We start from the raw sequence: 19259 nt of genomic DNA, 5'->3' as shown, positions 1-19259 counted from the left end.
TTATTTTCTCTTATTAATGAGTAATAATAAATATTCAAAAACTTCTCATTGGTTTTAGAAATGTCAGCGTTTTAAAGTTTAACTGCATATAACATCTGTAAAAAAAAAAAACATCGTTCTCCATCAATTCCTCAAAATCGTTACATTGTTCCTTCGAGCTAAATGTTGCCACATGAGAGATTCATAAAATCACTGAAACTCGACCTGAAGTTCCTGCAAATGTGACTCTGTTCCTACACAGTGCACATCCACATTACCACAAGTTTATTCTAGTTACACTAGGAAAGAGTACATTTCTATCATTATTATTCAGGGTAGCGAGGAAAACAACTTCTTCCACTCACACAGTCAGTGTAGATGTATCTGTACGACATGTGAGTTCACGAGGTTTACATAATGTTTGATTCACTGCGTTTGTGTTTAACATTCATGGCAAACTCACCATGCCAGTGTTAGGTCAGTGATCGTCTCCACGACAGTGTAGAGGGCAAATACAATCCAGTACATCATCCATCGCACCTACAGGCAGAGAGACATGAATCATCGTTTAAAAGGCTGGCTGAGCATTAAACCATGCATCACCTCTTAACATTACTAATATTAACACTAACATTAAAAATCTTTGTTATACGAGGAGGACAGAGAGGGAGCATGTCCACCGAGAGCAGCAGCGTCTGAACCAGCATGCTGATCATGAAGAAATGATGACATCATCCGTTTGTTTTAATTCAACTGTAATCTAAGCACCTCTGTCTGTTAGGATTTTTGAGATTTACTAAAATAAAAATAAAATCAGATTAACATCTGATTGTGTGGGGCGTGCTTTTTTTATGTCACGTTACGTTTCACTGTTAGAAACTATGAAACACATCACACACTTCCAGAAGGAAACTAATACGACTGAAGGCAAGAAGGATACGAGCACCTACAGACTCATATCACAGTTTATAATACAGCCTCGCAGCAGCCCAAAGCAATGGGTGTGACTTCAGCACTAACCCCGCCCCTGACTTTGATGGGCTGAAATTCATTCATGAACAGCCACAGGGCCAGGACTGCCAAAATGAATGACATAAATACGTCATTAAAAACCGGAATAAATAATTAAATGTGTAAATAATTAAGCAATTATATAATTAATTAAACGTGTCATTAATAAAATAGGAAATAAATAATTCAATGTTTTAAATGGAATGATCGTGCCTTTAATTAATTATTGATAGATTTATTCATTCAATCAATTCCAATTTTTAATTAATTAATGACACATTTAATTAATTACTTAATTTGTGTATTTAATTAATTCATTTTGTCACTCCTGGCCCTCCATAGCCGTGAGGATTCATACTGCATCCCTCGTTTCCTGCGCACAGGAAGTTAAAACCAAAAGCAGCTCATATTTTGTATATTCTGGTCTGTCGGGATTAGGATTCCACTTTATTGTCATTGCACATGAATGAATACAGAGTAACAAAACACACTTCTGATTAGATGCAGACTGCAAGAGCAGCAAGTGCAATAAGAGCAGAGCATATCCAGATAAGTCGAGTAGAGATGAATACAGGTGATCTGTACAGCACACAGATGTTCTATCTGTGCAGACGGGCAGATATACAGGTGTACTATGAACAAATATAAAGATATGCTACATATATACAGATGTGCCGGTGTGTGGTAAACAGATGTCCTATGAATATATCTACAGTAGTGGAAGCGTAGCTCTGAACAGTTAGAGTTAGTTAGTTATAATAAGCGGCTCTGGAGTGCCACCATTTTGCATCATCGACCCAGAGTGCATCACTTTGTGTAATAAACACAGGCACACTTCCTGTATTTGTGACAGCGTCCTTCAGTAGAAGACGTTTATAGCATAGTAATGCCCACAACGTGACATACTTGGGGTTTCTTTTGACTTACATTACATGCCCTGAGGCATAATGGGTGCTTCTAAAAAGCTGCATTTTGAAAATGGGTAGAATTGATCATTTTTGATGATCAACCACCTCAGCTTTGACTGAGCAGAGCATTCAAAAGTTATTCTACTAAGAACCCTGCTCCACACTGGTGTAACAAGCGAACATGGTCACGAACCCCAGTGGACAGCTTTGAGCTAATAAACTCGTTTTTAAATGATGTTGTTCTTTCTCTAAGCCTCTGCCTCCTTCGCAGGCTGGCAGCAGTGAAACAAAGGTTGAGGACGTCTGTGAAGGTTCTCAGTCATCCAGGTCATCGTAGTCAAAGAAGCTTCTTCTAAGGTCTAAGTTCTAAGGTCATTTGCCCTTAGAACTGAAGAAGCTTCTCGGATGAAAGGTGAAACGTCTTCAAGCAACTTAAAGAAGTCCAGACGCTTTTCTTTCCAAGCTCCTTAGACAAAGGTCCCCCCCCCCCCCCCCCCCCCCGGCGGTCTGGCTTCCTTCGTCCCTCTTTGACGGCTTTCCAGTCCCGTCTGACTGGATTTCCATGTTAAACCAAGCAGTAGGTGTGTGTGAGTAAATAAGTGATGCTTAATTGTGTCCCATTTGCCCACAGAGGGGGGTTTTCAGCTACCACTCCGTCATGCTGAACAGCTGTTCACCATGAAAAACATCCAAGATCAAAAAATGCAGATTATGGAAAGTCAGCCAAGACTTCTCATCGTTTTTAATGACATTACTTCACTCATCTCTGTGAGAGTGTGTTTGAAAGAGAAACAACAGGGAAACACATTCACCCATCTCTCACACTCACACTAAATGTAAAGAGTGAGCTGACACTGAGAGGTTTAATTTATACGTTCAGTCTCCCTCTGCTTCAGACATTTCAGCTCCCAGCTTCCTTCTGCTTTCCATTTCTGATAGAATATTTGCTCCTTTCCTCCTTCATTCATTTTATCAGTACAAAGGACATTAAGATGTAACCTATACACCAGCCTTTTAGCTTCCTGGGGCTACAGTAGACATTTACTGACCCTGTCTTTGAATAACTGCCTTCCAGGGGGGGGGGGGAGAAGAAACATTAGACTTGCACAGCCACTACTGCTAAGGTTAAACTTGGATCAAAATTCTGGTGGCCCGACACCTCAGCCTCCTAGTAGATGCTCCACACTGCCAGCCCCACTGTGTGATAACACCCACGCTTACAGCTAAGAGGTAAAATGCTAAAAGGTGGGCAACAGTTACGACCACCCGAGCTTCAGTTGTGCCTCTGAAACAAACTCAAAGAATTTTGAGCAAACTTGCATCCAAGCAGCTGATTAACCATCCATCAATTCATCCTGACTAAATGAAAGAAACACTAAAGTTTTATCGATTAGTCATCAAATTGTCATCTATCATCTATCATACCAAACTTCTAAGGTGCACACAGAGCATCACAACACTTTTCTCAAGCACTGACCCACATCTTATGTTCCTCAGCTGCAGAGACTAACAAGCTTTTATTTAAAGTGTGTTTGCATCGCTCATAATGTTTGGTCTTAATTTATTTAGTTCTTGGGCTTTGCAGACAAACTATGATTCCTTATACGGAGGCTTTATGGCGGTTTTGAGTTCAATCCTCCGAAAAGGCTCCAGCATGTTGGCAATGACATTCAGTCCAAAGAACGCTGACTGGTTGAAAAGCCTGTAAGTGAAGCACAGACAGCGACTGCAGCTTTTTCTTTTACATCGGTGCTAAAAAGTTCTCTCTCTCTCATGACCTGTGCTGGAGCTTCTCCCAGAGGTTTTTCTCCCCACCTCACCAAGCAGTGCTGACAGGGCACCACTCGATCAATACGCTGATATCTAGGGATTAAAAAGAATCTGATGTATGTAGTTAGTTATGAGATTTGTGGATTACTTGTTTACACTCTGCCAGACTATACTTGGATCAGCTGATTTCTTTTGGTGGTATTCCAAACACATGCTGCCAAAAGGTAAGTTGCTTAAAACCATGCAACATGATTTAAGGCCATCTGTCACATCTCTGCTTTACTATGTTCATTGATCAGCCATCAAAAGTGCAGATACGCTGAACTGGCAAATAGCTGATACTGGCCGATATACTGGCCCCACTGAAGCACCATAAAGCAACATCTCATGTGCTCAGGTCTTTAGTCATCCTTCATTTCATCCCAGACCTTCTTAAAATGATTTAAGTGGTCTTGAGCAACAGCTCTCCAAGCTTTCTGGAGGTCTTTGAAAGCTGTTATTTGGTTATTGGCTGTTTTTCATACTCATTTACAGTTCAGTCCTTGTACCGGAGGACTGTTTGGGTTTTTGTAGCCACCTAACACAAACCTTTCTGAAAGTACAGCGTCTACAGCCATCTGTAAACCACAGAGTCCAATCCACCGTGTTAGAGATTTTGTCAAAATTAATATAAATTTAAATCAGGAAACACCATCTGGAAAGCATTTGATGCACAACAGCTTAAGTTTTCCAAAACACACTGCAAAAGATATGTTGTATGTACTCACATGGTGGAGCAGACAGGCCTGCTCAATCATGGCAGGGATACACACGGCTGATCTCAGACCTGTTTATCTACAACTGAGTGTGGTCGACTGTACATGGATGGACAACTCCGACTACAATGCTGCTGGAAACTGAGCGACATCACTAACATCAGTCAGTGAGCGCAATGGTACGTGCACGTTTTCATAAGCAGTGAACAAAGAAGAAGGCTGGGACTTGAATCTGTTTCAAGTTTGTCATGAACTGGAGTAACCTCTGCAGGGTGAGCTGCAGCTACAAACAAGCAGCAACGAGACGCAGAATAGCTGCTGCGCTGCACACAAAGTATTTCTCCTGGTCAGCTTAAGTACAGCTTGCTTCATGAAACAAGAAACAGTACTGATCTTCATTTCCAACCATTCCTTTATGAACCTCTGCAAAAGCAAAGTAAAAGCAGAGGTCTAACAAGAAGAGCAGATAAGGATAAAGTAAGTGGGTGAAAGACGCAGCAGTCTGAGACAGGGTGTGTTAAAGCTGTATGTGACTGTGTTACTAACTCAGCAGACTGGAATGTCACTCTCACTGGTATTAGTTACATCACCCGACTCCTTAGCCAAAACACCTCTAGGGCATATCGTCTATATGCATCCAGCCGTGCTTCAAATGTGTAATCAGTCCCAAGACCTGTTTAACATTCTGCAAAAGACTTAAAGAAAGCAAGTTGGTATCTACCAGAGGGGCTAGTCCCTAAGACAAGGACAAGAATGTCTGAATCGAGATGAAAGATCAAATCATTCGAACCATCAAACGCATTTTTAAAACTGACAGAGAAGAAAATATTTCAAAGGATGGAGGACTGTAATCACAGATGAAAGTGAGCTTTGGTAGGCAGGGTGACTCTAAAGTCCTCTAATGGCACAGGGGAGAAATAACTCACTTCAAAAGAACTATTAACCTACCAATAGATTTAATAGTTAAGCAAGTCGGCTTGCTTAAGTTCAAACTGAGGTTCAGGCTACGTCCACACGTACACGGGTACTTTTGAAAACTGAGATTTACCGCTTTCTTTTTTTTTTTTTTTTTATCCCGCCCACACGTAAATGCAAAAACGAAGGAAAACGCTGCTAGGAACATGCCAAAGCAACAGGTGGCGATATATTCCTAACCGTGTAGAAATGTTGGCCAATCAGAAGTCTAGAAGCCTGGGTGGAAAAGAGTAAACAAAGATGGCGCAGAGAAGCAGAACTGAGCCCTTTGTGTGGAGGGACTGAAACTGTGTTGTATATGTAAGCATGTAAACACTGCAGAGAGTCAAGTTAAAGGTCCGCCATTGTAGAAATCCATTTCTACATTTCTGAGGACTGCTTCCATCACCTCGCTGAATCTGCGTCGATGCAGTCATGAAGCAGTTCTGAAGTCAGACAGAGGCACACTGAATGATCGATTCATACCTAATAAAGTGGTCAGTAAATAGGAGAATGTATACGGGAGAACATCATGAGCGCTGGCTGCTTTCACACCGCTAACCAGCACAAAGATGCTGTTGTGTAACGAGTGGAGGTTGTCAAGTCAAAATAAACAGCATCAGCAGCCTGAATGTAGAAAAATGTGACACGAGCTCCTTTTTCCATCAGTACCTCCTCGGATCAACTCCCCACGGATTGACTGGTCGCCCAATCCAGTACTACCTAACGAGGTTGTTGTCATAGCAACACGCCCGAGCATCCTGCAATGTAATTAATATGCGACACGAACGCTACAACAAAGTTGGACGTCGACACAATACCTGGTGTTTGGCCCGTGGCGTTTCGTCACTCTCAAAGATCATGGCCTTGTTTTTGTTGGGGGTTTTTGCCATTTCATTCAATGCAGAGTTTCAAAAATGGCCATTTTAATTTTCATGAAGGAGACACTGTCCGTGACTCACCGAGTGACGCTACTGACCAGCCAATCAGTGGCATGTAGTCTGATGACCTCACATTTTAGTGCCTGCTTGGATCGCCTGGAACCCCGGGGCAAGCAGGTACTTTATTTAAAAAAAAAACCCCACACCTGGTACCAGGTACTATGACCTAATGGAAAACTGTGGCACACCATACCGAGTCGATCCCAGTAGGTACTGATGGAAAAGGGGCTGTGCAGTCAATGTCACTAACAGTGGATACACAGCCTGCTCTGCATTAGTCCAACATAGTCTATTACTGTACTGCACATATCATCTCTGAGTTAATATCACCATTCAGGTTATTTTGAAAAAGGTACATAATGATGAAGATATATATTTTAAACTTACAACATCATATGTTCAGTTTCACTGACATATGCAGACAGCACATGAAGCACATGAAGCACGACGGCTGTGTCAGCAGGACCATGCTGGACGCATTCACATACAAAATGACGTCACTTGATGATATTATTCATTTGCATGCCTGCTGGTATAATTACTCATTAAGTGAAAAAGCTATAATCATGCTCCAGATCATTTTGGCCCACGTTACCTCCTAATTTGTCGAAGTTGTTGAAATGAAATGTTTTCTAATGTTTAAAAACAACATTAACAAATGTTAATAACTTAGACCCCCCCCCTCACCCCCCCACAGTGTGTCTGTGTGTGAGATGAAGTCATGCAGGAGAAGAGAAGTAAATAAAAAGTAATATTTCTGAACTTACATATTCCTTAACATTTTTGGTCTTGACAGCTTTGTAAGAGTAGTACGCAGGATACAGAGTCCCAAACAGCAGCCTGCATGGAGACAGAACACATGACAACTTCTCTCAAATTTAATCAACACAAATACAGTTTCTCTAGTAAAGTTTAACAGGAAAGTTCTCTGCACTGTAACATCGCTGGTATGTGGAAACACAGCTTTGCCTTTAAACCCACACCCTATTTCAACACGCTGATCAGCAGGCATACATAGCGAAGACGGGCCCGTACATGGTGTATATGATACAGTAGATACTGAGTGGTGAACCAGTGCTGCAGGTTTATACATTCTGTTTCACATGTATACAAGAAATTATTTTTATGTTGGTTTGTTTGTACCAATGCATACACTGCTGAAAGCCTGCAGTGCCACCATGCAAGCTAAGGCAAACGTCCAAAACTGCGTTTTTATTGTTAAAAACCATCATTTCTTGCATCTGAACAATGTGGGGACTCATTTATATCCCACTTTCCTCTGTCATATAATGCAACAGTTTGGTTTCTATGCAGTTTTCAACACTACCCCAAAATACTGCACTGTTCACTCAGGACTGTGTGCTAAGATTCAAGCAGAGAAAATCATATGAAGAATGTGAAGCTGGGTTTCTGAAGCTGAGGTGCTTTTGACTGTGCAGGCCTCGTTTTTTTAATTATATACTGAATTTCACCTGAACGAAAGAGAAACTGCACAACGAGCAATAAAGGATCAAGCGTTTCAGATGACGTTAGGAGAGCTCTCGTTACACACAGCAAAACAATGAACATCTACACACCCACACTAGGTAAACACCATATACTGTTCATGGTAGAAGCCTGTGAAGGAGTGACTCACAATGCAAGATAAGCGACTCGATAAATTTAAAGTGGGACACTCCTTTCCTCCAATCCCTCTTCCTTAAGCTCCTCTTGCACTGAGGTTACTCTGTCTACAGCACAGTGTGCAGGTCTCTCCAGTATGCACAAGCTAGATATACCCTGACTGTGCACCACATAAGAACACACAGCTTCTTGGGCGGCATTCAGTTTGTCAGCTGCCATCAACATTACTCAGCTGCACAGATTACAGGAAACACTGACAGACAGGAGAAGCACAGCATGGCTACAGCACAAAATAAGTGCTTTAGTATCATTGCAGTTTTTGTACGTCACATTTAACGTAAAAAGTGTGGAAATTGTCACCAGTCTTTTCTTAAAGCTGTCTGACTCGTCGATAGGACAGAATAAAACCAGTAAAGAACTTTTACTCTTTTAGCTAGTTAGCTAGTAGCCATCAGCAATGTTGTGGGTTACCTTGTTTTACCCTGCTTACCTTGTCTAGTTTTACTGGACTGTTTGGTTGTTCTTGGGGATTTTTCACAAAAATGAATAAATAACTAACTTATGTAGTGGCTGAGAGGTCGAGCATGGACCAGGATGCAACAGTCTCACCACTTTTGATCACAAAGCAAGGTTTAGGTACACAACTGGAACATAGCTGTCTGATTGCAATCACTCTCACACAGATTGGCAAAGGTTTGCAAATAATGTCTGTCTAATTGCAATCAGCAAACTACTGCAATCTGGCTGTCCCAGTACCTGCGAGCGCCTCTCTGGAAGAGGAGACTAAACTAGTCGCGCTCTTTTTGTTCTTTTATAAAAGTGAATTTGCTGACATTATGTAGACATTTTGTAGCAACTGCATGGCTCTTTGTGGGGGCATTTCTGTTGTAAGTCTGAAGGTTCTGGCTAGACTCTGAATGGAATAGGGCTGAACGATATATCGCATTTGCGATAATATCGCGACATGATCAAGTGCAATTTTCTAACCGCAAAGGCTGCGATTATACTGCGATTATAAGGCTGTCCAAATTACTACCATATCCCAGAATTCATAGCGCGGCCCAGCCAAACTCCAGTTTCCAGCAATGGCGGCCGCTACTAAGTTTTAAAATTACTCATACTAATCTTTCTGGGTCACAAAATAAACTTTTAACATATTTTCAGGCGAGAAAGTAGTTGTGTAAACATCAAATATCTGCTCGGTTTATCAAGATATCCCATATTTGCAAAAGTGCTTCGACGTTTTCAGAGGCGTCTGCTACCCACCAGCTCGACAGCTAGCCGGGAGCTCGAGGGTTACTGATGCGGCCGAGAACGGCACAACTCCCGGCACATCATTTTCAGATCACCGCGGAGTTTCGCTGCTCGGGTTAAACGTAATATATAAGTCACTTAGACAACCTAAAAATGTTATTGTTGGGCTTTTTTCAGTGTTTTGTTTGTTCGTGAGTAAATCGGTTTGGCTGAGATTAAAGTTATTAGATTAGATAAAATAAAACTTTATTAATCCCCCGGGTGGGTTCCTCCTTGGTTTTCACACAGCTGACTAAACGTCAAACAGAAAACTTATTAAACAGAAGTATGAGACAGTCGAGAATTTACACCAGTGTCTGGTTATATTTTAGATAGCAAGAAGCAGACGGCCGAGTTTATTAAACTCCACCGAGACAGCGGTGACGCTAATCAGAACTAGACCGTCCAATTTCACGCCTTTAAACTTTAAAGGCGTGTTTGTGTGTGTGTGTTTATACAATTGCTATTATGTTTGCACTTTATGTGTAATGTTACTGACTGCAGAGATCAGTAAGATGTGTGTATTTTTTATTTATTAGTTTTATTTATTTAATATTATTTTTTAATTGAATGACTGTCTAGTAGTTCACAGATGTCGAAAAACTGAGTGTGGTAAAGCCACTGATTTTGTTTATGTATATTTCTGCAATCTGCACATTGTACTGACTTTCATTTTAATGTTTACACCAGGGTTCCTTGTCAGCACTTTATGCTCAGATGTTTGTAAGCTAAAAATAAACTATTGTGTATGTTCAAATATACTGTTGTGATTGAAGAAGTTAAATAAAAATGTCAGTCATCAATTCATGCATCACCTCATGTCATCATAACAGAGGTCTGTCTTCCAGGAAAGAACAGTTTAAAATTAATGTAATATAGTATTGGCCATACTATATGATGTATTGCTTGTCTTTGTTTAATAATACAGAAGACAAAGACCTTAAAAAATAATCGCATATCGCATCGCAATCGCAATATTGGGGCAAAAAATCGCAATTAGATTATTTTCCATAATCGTTCAGCCCTAGAATGGAAGCAACTACATTTGTGTAGTTGTATTTTCTATACATGTAGATGGAAACAGAATTGTGATTTTGTTCATTTTAATGGTTAATCGCTGTATTATAACAAACAGAATCGATGTAATTGCCAAACTAGCCCCATATCAAACAAAAACCAGACGAATGATAGACTCGCCGTGTCTTACTGCTGTCGTCTGAACGCATTAAAGTTGCTTTGAAGACTGCAGCTGACTGGGAGTGGTCATGGACCTGCTCCCTGTCTTGCAGAAAGTCCCAACATTTTTGTGGTCTTCAATTTGTGCCAACTGTGAGAATGATTCATGTTAACATCATAAAGATTTCAGTGCTTTAATTCTGCGGATGTTCACGGGAAACGATTAAAACACACACGTTAGAAAGACGGGCTTCATGAGTTTTACCGGACTGCCGCTAGCTACCATGACAACAGCAGCGGCTACAGCGAGTCCAGACATGCTCGCATAAGCGTGGGACGATCCTCTCCATCCAAATCAAATAATCCTGATCTTAATGCTGTAGTCTGTTTGTGCCTCCACTCAAATACACCTGACCAGTCTCACAACAGCACTGCAAACACCAGAGAAAACCAAATGATAAGAAGCCTGTGAGAAACTCTGTACAGAGGAAACAGCCAAAGCAGATTAAATGGTATCTGCTAAACACAGATTTGGACTAAACAGAATCTCTCGTACCCAAGTGTAGCCTGGATCCAGAGAAATACCATCATCCATATCAGTGCCATCTTCAACTTCTCCAGTTAGCACCCAACACGATACAGCGCTGCAGCCACAGACAGGCACACAGCCTCCTCTCACGAGCAGCTGGAACAGGAACTGATGTTCATAATACCGAACACGCCTCACAAGGAAGCGAGAACAGGCCGGAGACATCGATCATTCTAATCATCCAGTATTGGATCAGATTAAAAGAAAAACAAGACTCCGCCTTCCAGTGCCCGATCACTCTGATCACTTACATCAACAGCAGTGATGGGATACAACATAAATACTTTCATGTTTGCAAAATGTTTCGACATTTATAAAGACAAAAATATCAGATAATCTCATGATGGTGTAAGAATAAAGGAGCTGATTTAACCCTTCTGCTACATGTTGAGGATTTTACCAAGAGCTCAGCAACCAAGAACGGATCCTTTGAGTATTTACTGCCCCGTGGCTGTAAATAATCGGCTTATTTACTGATTAGTTATGAACAACTTTCAGACTTTTAGGAAACATGGAAGCCTTTAAATCATTTTTGCACTATAAAAATTCCATAAAAATCTCTAACCACAGACTTCACGGATACAGTATCGTACACAGACACACCGCCTCGGACCACAGTCCCCTCAGTAACCAGCGAGCTGCCAACAAACAGAGCTGTTTATATTCCAGCTGTCGCTATAGAAACATCGAGGTAACCAAGACTTCACACGCTCGTCACGTCTCTGCGTCATGTCAGTGCAGGTTCAAAAATGTGCTTTTTGTTCGATAAAGGGCAGAGAAGCACACAGCCGAGCCACCGACGGAAAACAAAACTCTGTACCTGAATCCTGTTTCTCTGTTCTGGTGCTGAATGGGTTTTGTGTGAGCGTTTAAAGCAGACAGGAAAGCTGCCAAGATCAGACCCTGGACTACCCAGACACACAGGGACAAGAGCCTGCAAGGACGTCCTGGTCTCGCCATACCAAGGGTGTCAAACATAAGGTCCAAGATTCAGAATCAGCCCAGAAAACACTGCAGTCAGGCCCACTGATTTCTTCTTCTTTTAACTGTATTTTCACACATTTTACAGCCTGTCCCACTGATAAAAATCTCCACTACAGCTATTGATGCTATACGAAAATAATTCAATTAAATGACTAGTAAATGGACTGGTTCTTATATAGCGCTTTTCTACTCTGAGCACATGCTTTACACAACCTGCCTCATTCACCCAGTCACACAAGCACTCTTCCTGCATGTAAGATATGTTCTATAATCTGACGGTGGAGCAGAGACACCTTGGGGTTAGTATCTTAGCCAAGGATACTTGCCATGCACTGGAGCAGACGGGGACCAAACACCAACCTTCTGATTAGTAGGTGACCTGCTCTACCGCCGCAGCTACAGCCACGCCTTGTACCGACTCCTGACAGCAGCAACGATTAGACGACTCGTCACACACACTCTTACTCAGAGATTAAATGTGCAGTTAAATGTTTTTAGTTCATTGGGAATTTACTTTCCCAATGAAAGTCCAGCCCACTTAAAATCAAAGAGAGCTGTATGTGGCCGAAGATGTAAAGTGAGTCTTCCACATCTGCTGTCACGTAGGATTCGGCTTTTCAGTTTCATATGATGGCAAAGATATTACTTGGTAACAAATCCATGAGTACCCATATTGGTGGTGAACGCTGTTAAACTTAAAGGACGGTATGTTATGCAGGAAAGTGAAGGCGGGTGTGGAAGGTTCCTCCAGGAAAGTAGGACAATCACAGGCAGGAAAATCAAACCTCAAGAGTGGATTTGTCTCAGCAGGAGTCACCTGAGCTATTTCATACATTTTATTATAAAAATATTTAAGCCACACAAAATCAAAACATCAGCAGCCAATCAATGCCCATTCCAAGATCAAGAGCAATAAAGCTTTATTTCAAACTTTTTTTAAGAACTGGAGGGAAAATAGTTCCCAGAGATTTTCTGGACAGGTCATGCACATACACTGTACTGCATGTCTGTCTATAAATACATGCTGGCCCACCCTTTGCAGCTATATCAACTTCAAACTCTTCTGGGAAGGCTTTCCACGAGGTTTAGGAGTGTTATTGGACATTTCTGACCATTCTTCAAGAAGCACATTTGTGTGTTCAGGCACTGATCCCGAGAATTCCTGGCTCATCTCAGAGAGGTTATATTGGATTGCGCCACAACTTCTGATAAACAACGCCACACCATAATCCACCTTCCAACAAACTTCACATTTGGCACAGTGCTGTCAGACCGCTAACCTTCTTTTGGCAACTGTCAAACCCAGACTCATCTGTTGGCCTGACAGAAGACGTCACTGCAGAGAACATCTCTACTGCTCTCGAGTCCAGTCACGACACGTAACACTGTGGATGCAGCTGTTGAGCTATGGAAAGCCACTCCATGAAGCACTGTTCTGAGTGACTGATGCTTGGCAACTCTGCACACGCTGTGTCTCCACATCAGCTGACCCCACTTTGTGACTGAGTTGCTGTCATTTCCCAGTTGCTTCCACTTACAATACCACCAACTGTGGAATATTTAGCAGTAAGGCAACTTCACAGCTGTACTTGTTGCACAGGTGGCATCCATCATGTTTGTAGAAGCAGTCTGCATGGTTAGGTGCTTGATTTATACACCTGTCACAATAAGGGCGATGAAACAGCTGAATTTGATGACTTGGAAGGGTGAGTGAATCCTTCTTAATGCACTTGCAGCTTGTTTCTCAGCACACTGTCTTACATTATTAAATTAATGCATTTTAATCTGTCTTTTCTGTAATTCTCTGCAAACTATTTATAAAAAAATAACTGAGTAATATACTCAGCCAATTCTTCGGGCAGTTTCTCATTCTGCAGAGTCACTGCTACTTCACCCTTTCAGACTGCAGCAGCCACAGTAGTCTTTGTTCTGCTCTACAACTACACTGAGCTCAGCGCAGTCGCACCAGTCGTTTCTTCACCTGGTGCAGGTTCTGGTTGGTGATGTGCAAAACAAGAAACTGTGAAGAAGCAGCTACCGTACGTGCTGCAACAGCAAACCGGCCAGTGAATCTGGCCTCCATCCCCATAGCTATCAACTTTGATACGTTACCTAGTAAAAGTAATGTTCTGTTCCTCTATCGACAGTTACTGTAAAGTGGGTGAATTTACTTATGACGCTGGAGTGCAGCCACTTTGATCTGACACGGCTCCTGACTTGGGAACTTTAGCCAGTCGTCCTGTTTGAGGCTTGAACTGGACCTCTCCACTGTGTTTGCACCTTCTTCAGTATTTTTAATGGCATTTTAAAATAGCTTCTGTATGAAACAGAGCCTCAGTCTTCGTGAATGAAAGTCTAGTGTTAGCACTAATTAGCACATGTGTTTGTGTTTCACAGCTTGCTAACAACTTAATACTGTACCACATCATCCAAATATGGTCCCTTCTGGTTTTAGAAAACTAACATGCTAACCAAGACATTATTATTTACACTTAAACTACAGTTACTGTGCAGTCCTTTACTCTGTTTAGCCAAAGACCTGTGCAAACTAACACCAGAGCAGAACCTGGCATAAGACGAATTGAGGACAAATCTGAAGTTTGAAAAAAGTATCAAATGTCCTCCTGTCATCGAGCTTCACATGGCCTAATTAGATTACTATGGGTCATGTGACTGTGCTGATTTATGTACTAATATTTATTTTAAACTGAATCATTCAGGATCAAAGAGATTCCTTTAGACTTTCAGCTGTGTCCCATCTACACGGAGGTCTATCGTTCCCAGGCTGGACTCCTTGTTTTGTATGTCACACCCTTGGCATGCTTCTGGTACAGACTTTACATAGAGGTTTCATCTTTACTGATGCCATGGTGTCTGACCTCTGTGAGTACCACTTTAGTACAACAACAGGAGTGTCGTATATTTTTATATTAAAAAAATCTATTAGGAAACATTTAGATAGTTACTATGGTAGCAAGAGCACGTTGACATTTTTCGTGATCTTAAACGTATCCTGTGCACGAGGATAAGAAAGAAAACTACAAATACTCACAGAAAACATGTTGAATGTCATCATGCCAAAACTAGCATCTGTCCATTTCTTTATATTCCCTCTGATTTCCTCTTAGCTTCATTTCAGCACAGCCCCACCCCTTCCTCTCTCTGCATGCAGCTGTGAAAATAATGCTTTCAGATGGGTTTTGACTCTGGGCGACAGGTCAGTTTCCCTGGCTTCCTGACATCGTACACCACCAAAAACCAGATGGATGGAGGTGGAAGGAAAGAACAGAGAAACACAGAGCAGTGTTTAAAAAAAAAAAAAAAAAAAAAACAACACAGAAGAAAAACACACAGGAGACACACACACAATGAAGAGAGGAGGAGTGGGAGACCCAGAGATATCCAAGATTTTAGCTCCCACCATCTGGTTTGAGCCTTAGGAATAAGAACTTGATTACATGACTTTTCCACTAAAAACACAGTCAATGGCTGTTTCTGGGTCCAAACTCCTCTTAAGTTCCCAAACTCAAACACTGCTGAGTCAAAAACCGTCCAAATGATCAGTGTGGCTGCTCTAAAAGGTGTGACAATCCAGCTGAACACACAAGCATCCATGAAAAACAGGATTTAAGAGGTTTAACAGCGTTACAAGTTAGCACAGAGTTAGATCACTAGTTTCTATCTAAAGATGATGGACGTTTTCTGACTGAGGGAGTTCTGAAAAACTAAAACATACAGCTCTGCTATCACTGGATATAAATAAAGACACAACCACACAGCGGCCTGATTTGTAGGGTTACTGAAGTTGGCTAGCTGGCATGTAATGGTGCGCCACATGGTGGTTAGCTAGAGAGCTATGGTTAGGATAATACACACACATTAGCACAGTGAAGCTGGTGCATGAATATTGACTTTGTTCCCCTCAATACAAGTGAACGTGAGGGTCTCAGACGGGCAGAGACAGGCGAGCTTCTACAACAAAAACTTTCTTTTGAAGGAAAACTTTTTTGGACCTGTACAGCTGAGCATGCTGAAATCCCACTGTGTCTTTTAATCACTGCTTCCTTTGTTATATTATCGTTATCTCTGAAGCAGGTTACTCAAACATCTTTGTCGCTAAACTTAAAAGGACGCGGCAACTATGAAACAAGCTGAATACACAGACTTGAAGAAAGGCACAAAAATTTGGCACATTAACTTGCAGACTTGTGAGGGTGCTGCCTAAAATTAGAAACAGGTTGAAAATCAGCCTTTGATTTATTTTTCTACTGCGGCACAATCAGACGAGGGAAATAGCTGCTGAAAGGGAGATACACTGAAGTGAAAAGGAAACGCGTAAGAATGAGGTGCTGCTGCTCTTTTCCTCATGCTGAGTTCATCACCTTAAAATAGAACAATGTCAACTCTTGGATTCTATCCCTATGTTACGGTGACACTTCCAGGGTTTCCCTGTGCACTACAGAAACCGTTAGTTATACCTACATGTTCTCTTTGCAGAGTGACAGAAGTCCTTGATCTCAAATTGAAGACTTGCTTTCCTTTTTTGGTGGTGACCATGAGGACACTGCTTACAGAGGGGATGTTTTCCTGCATTAGCCTAAACACATAGGTCACTTGCACAGCCTAATGGGCTAAACCAACCAAAGCTCTAGCCTGGGGTTTGCCTTAATCAAACTGGGCCTGTGGCAGTGACTTTGACTGATTGCTGTTACTGCATGCTTGCCACGTCATCTGTGCTGTTGCCTTATTTCACAGTATTATATCCTTGTGTGCCGTTCTTTATGGCTTTAACATATAGATAACATTAACTCTATATGAAAATGAGTTAGAGCCAAATAAAAGCATAAGGAAAAAAACAGATAGGAAAATAGATGTGAAAAGTAAGCAATGTCCATAAAAATGGATATTCACAAGTAGGGACATCACAACAGCAAACATGTAATAGTCAGTACCAGTACCACACTGTTTAAGCTCTTTTACTAAAAAGTCGTTGTGAATCAGTCACATGCTGGTGCTGACTGTGGAGGAGGCAGTAGTGTTAAACGCTATTAGATACATTATGTTACCTTTAGCATTTCTACAACATTAGCAACTGCAAACATTTTAAGCTGTGGCACAAAGCTGATTCCAAAATGGTAACATGCATCTGAGGATACCAACACAAAGTCCTTCTATACACATTTCTGACTACCTGTTATCAATGAGTCGAGGCAGAGCTGCTGTGGCAGCTGATTGACACAACGTGCAAAGGAGAGTCTGAAACTTCTGTCCTCTTTCTTCTCATTTAATGACTTTCAGCAATTGTTCATCTGAGATGTTGTCCTCCACTTTAGATATGCTGAATGTTCCACCAACAGCTTTTTGGAATCATCTTGTGGGAGCAAAAATACAATTTGATGCCTGTTAAACTGTTACCGCTGGCGTTTCTTTAGCAAGTTAAAGTAAAAATGGGGTCTAAGTACAGAACTTTTTTAACAACAAGTTGTCTGTTATGTGTAGACACAACCTTATTTATTTCAGCTATAATAAAATACACCAGCTATGAGATCGTGGAGAGATGCAAAAAGATGGTAACACTCGCCACATTATCTGTGTAGGAGATAACAGTCTCTTTGTGGCGATGCATAAGCATATAGCAGACTGTAATAAATGTGTGACTAAACAAAATTACACTGAATTTCAAACCAGCAACTGGAAAAGAGCATGTGTAATGGACCGCATGCTGATTTAAAGGCTTTTTCTCAGCAGGATTGGGATAAGTTATTGTCCAAGTAAAATGAAAATTATCACTCTAGCTACAATTTGTACAGGCGAATGTGGTTTGTACACTTGGCTATACAATTTTCCTTTTGTTCAAATGAATCTAAAATTAGAAGGAATGTGTGTGCATGTAATTATTGGTCTAAGACAATAACACACCTTCTTTCTGTACTTTCAGCACCGTCATAACTGCCCAAGTGCAGCACCGTCAGCCCATGACTGTGTTCATTATACAGTAACAGGCTGTACTAGTTAAAAATGAGGAGCATTTATTCTCTCCCCAGAGGGCTTTTGGTGTTCCTATCCGCCATTACCCTGTGGACGTAAGCAGACACAGGGAGGAGCAGACGGGAAGAAAGGAATTATGTCGACTCCCAAGTTACTGTTTTCCTTACCAGATCAACATGTCTCTCATGCTCCCAACACATTAAACACCTGCTTTAATCATACGTAATATCCAGTGATATGCCATTGGATATTTAATAACTATCCAGTAACCAAATCCGTCCCCCACTTATAGCAGCGCACTTCTTCATGCGTCTTGACAACATTGTGGATAACAGGTTGAACCGGGCATTGCTGGTTAGTTATATCTCCAGGCTGACAGCTGTACCTGACACTCCTTCACAGTGGAACATGTAAAGGCTTGTAAAGTTCCACTTCACAATAGTCACAGTTCCTTAGGACTGACTCACCAGCACCACGGATGGCTATGACTCTGTTAGCATTAGCTTCAGACAAGATTACATACCTTGCGTCCCCACAACACTAGATTTCATAAACAGAACAACTTTGTAGCTCTGCATGGACGTAAGCGATGTTGTTTTAGAGCGAATGTACAAGTTTAAATGACTCGAGCCTCCACTTAGCTTAAGCACGACAACGGGTTAGCCAAGCAGGCCAGGCAAACAGCGGCTGCTCATAAAACGAGGAAAGTTCTCCTTGAGCGGTCTCTGTACTTACACAACGCATCTCGAAATCATCCAGGACACCATGTCTTCTGTATCTGTAGGTCTGTTTCAGCAGTAGAACAGAGCCAATAATAATGTTAAACGCCGATCCCGCACCGCCGTGAACTTTTCAGCCCAAACTTCGGTAAACAGAAACAGCTAGCTAATCTCGTCGTACATCAGCTAGCCAACACACCAGGAACACCTCACTGCAGTGTCCTTGGAGTCATAGCTACACGACGAAGCGCGTATCCTAAATATTCCTGCTGTAGTCGCTCCCTCCCATCAGATTTCCTCCTTCCTTCTCTGCTTCGCTGCTCAGTTCCTGGCACAAGAAAGGTGCTGTCGTCATTAGGGAAAATAAACACCCTCCCTCCGCATATGCTATTGGCCAGTGCAGTCTGTTTACGACGAACCTGAAATTGTAATTGGCTGGCCACGTTTGGCTAGCCAATCACATCCATTTGGTTAAGCAAGTAGCATTTTAAACTCAGTTACTGTGCTCCGATTGGTCTGCTGTCGATTCGTGGCGAGCTCTAGCCAACCACGAGGGAAATATTTTTCAG

General features: G+C 41.6%; 1 protein-coding gene across 2 annotated transcripts in view; it reads right to left on the bottom strand.

Moving 5' to 3' along the window:
• Positions 1-19034, bottom strand: part of LOC146662992 (receptor expression-enhancing protein 3-like) — a 34389-nt gene extending 15355 nt beyond the window's left edge. Inside the window, exons 1-3 of one of the 2 annotated variants that reach the window (XM_085415574.1) lie at positions 18707-19030; positions 7086-7158; positions 443-519 (exon numbers count right to left, since the gene is read on the bottom strand). In XM_085415574.1, the coding sequence (XP_085271700.1) occupies positions 443-519; positions 7086-7158; positions 18707-18738 (182 nt within the window). In that variant the 5' untranslated portion in view covers positions 18739-19030. Of the gene's footprint in view, positions 1-442; positions 520-7085; positions 7159-18706 lie in introns of both variants that reach the window. The other variant, XM_085415576.1, reaches the window with a different exon arrangement.
• Positions 19035-19259: the final 225 nt, after the last annotated feature.

The sequence above is a fragment of the Rhamphochromis longiceps genome, linkage group LG8 (genome assembly GCF_057381845.1).
Source record: "Rhamphochromis longiceps isolate RC_006_pf linkage group LG8, R_longiceps_female_GT1.1, whole genome shotgun sequence".
Classification (NCBI taxonomy): domain Eukaryota; kingdom Metazoa; phylum Chordata; class Actinopteri; order Cichliformes; family Cichlidae; genus Rhamphochromis; species Rhamphochromis longiceps.
The sequence above is the reverse complement of the archived record's forward strand: the minus strand, read 5'-3'. Positions and strand labels throughout refer to the sequence as shown.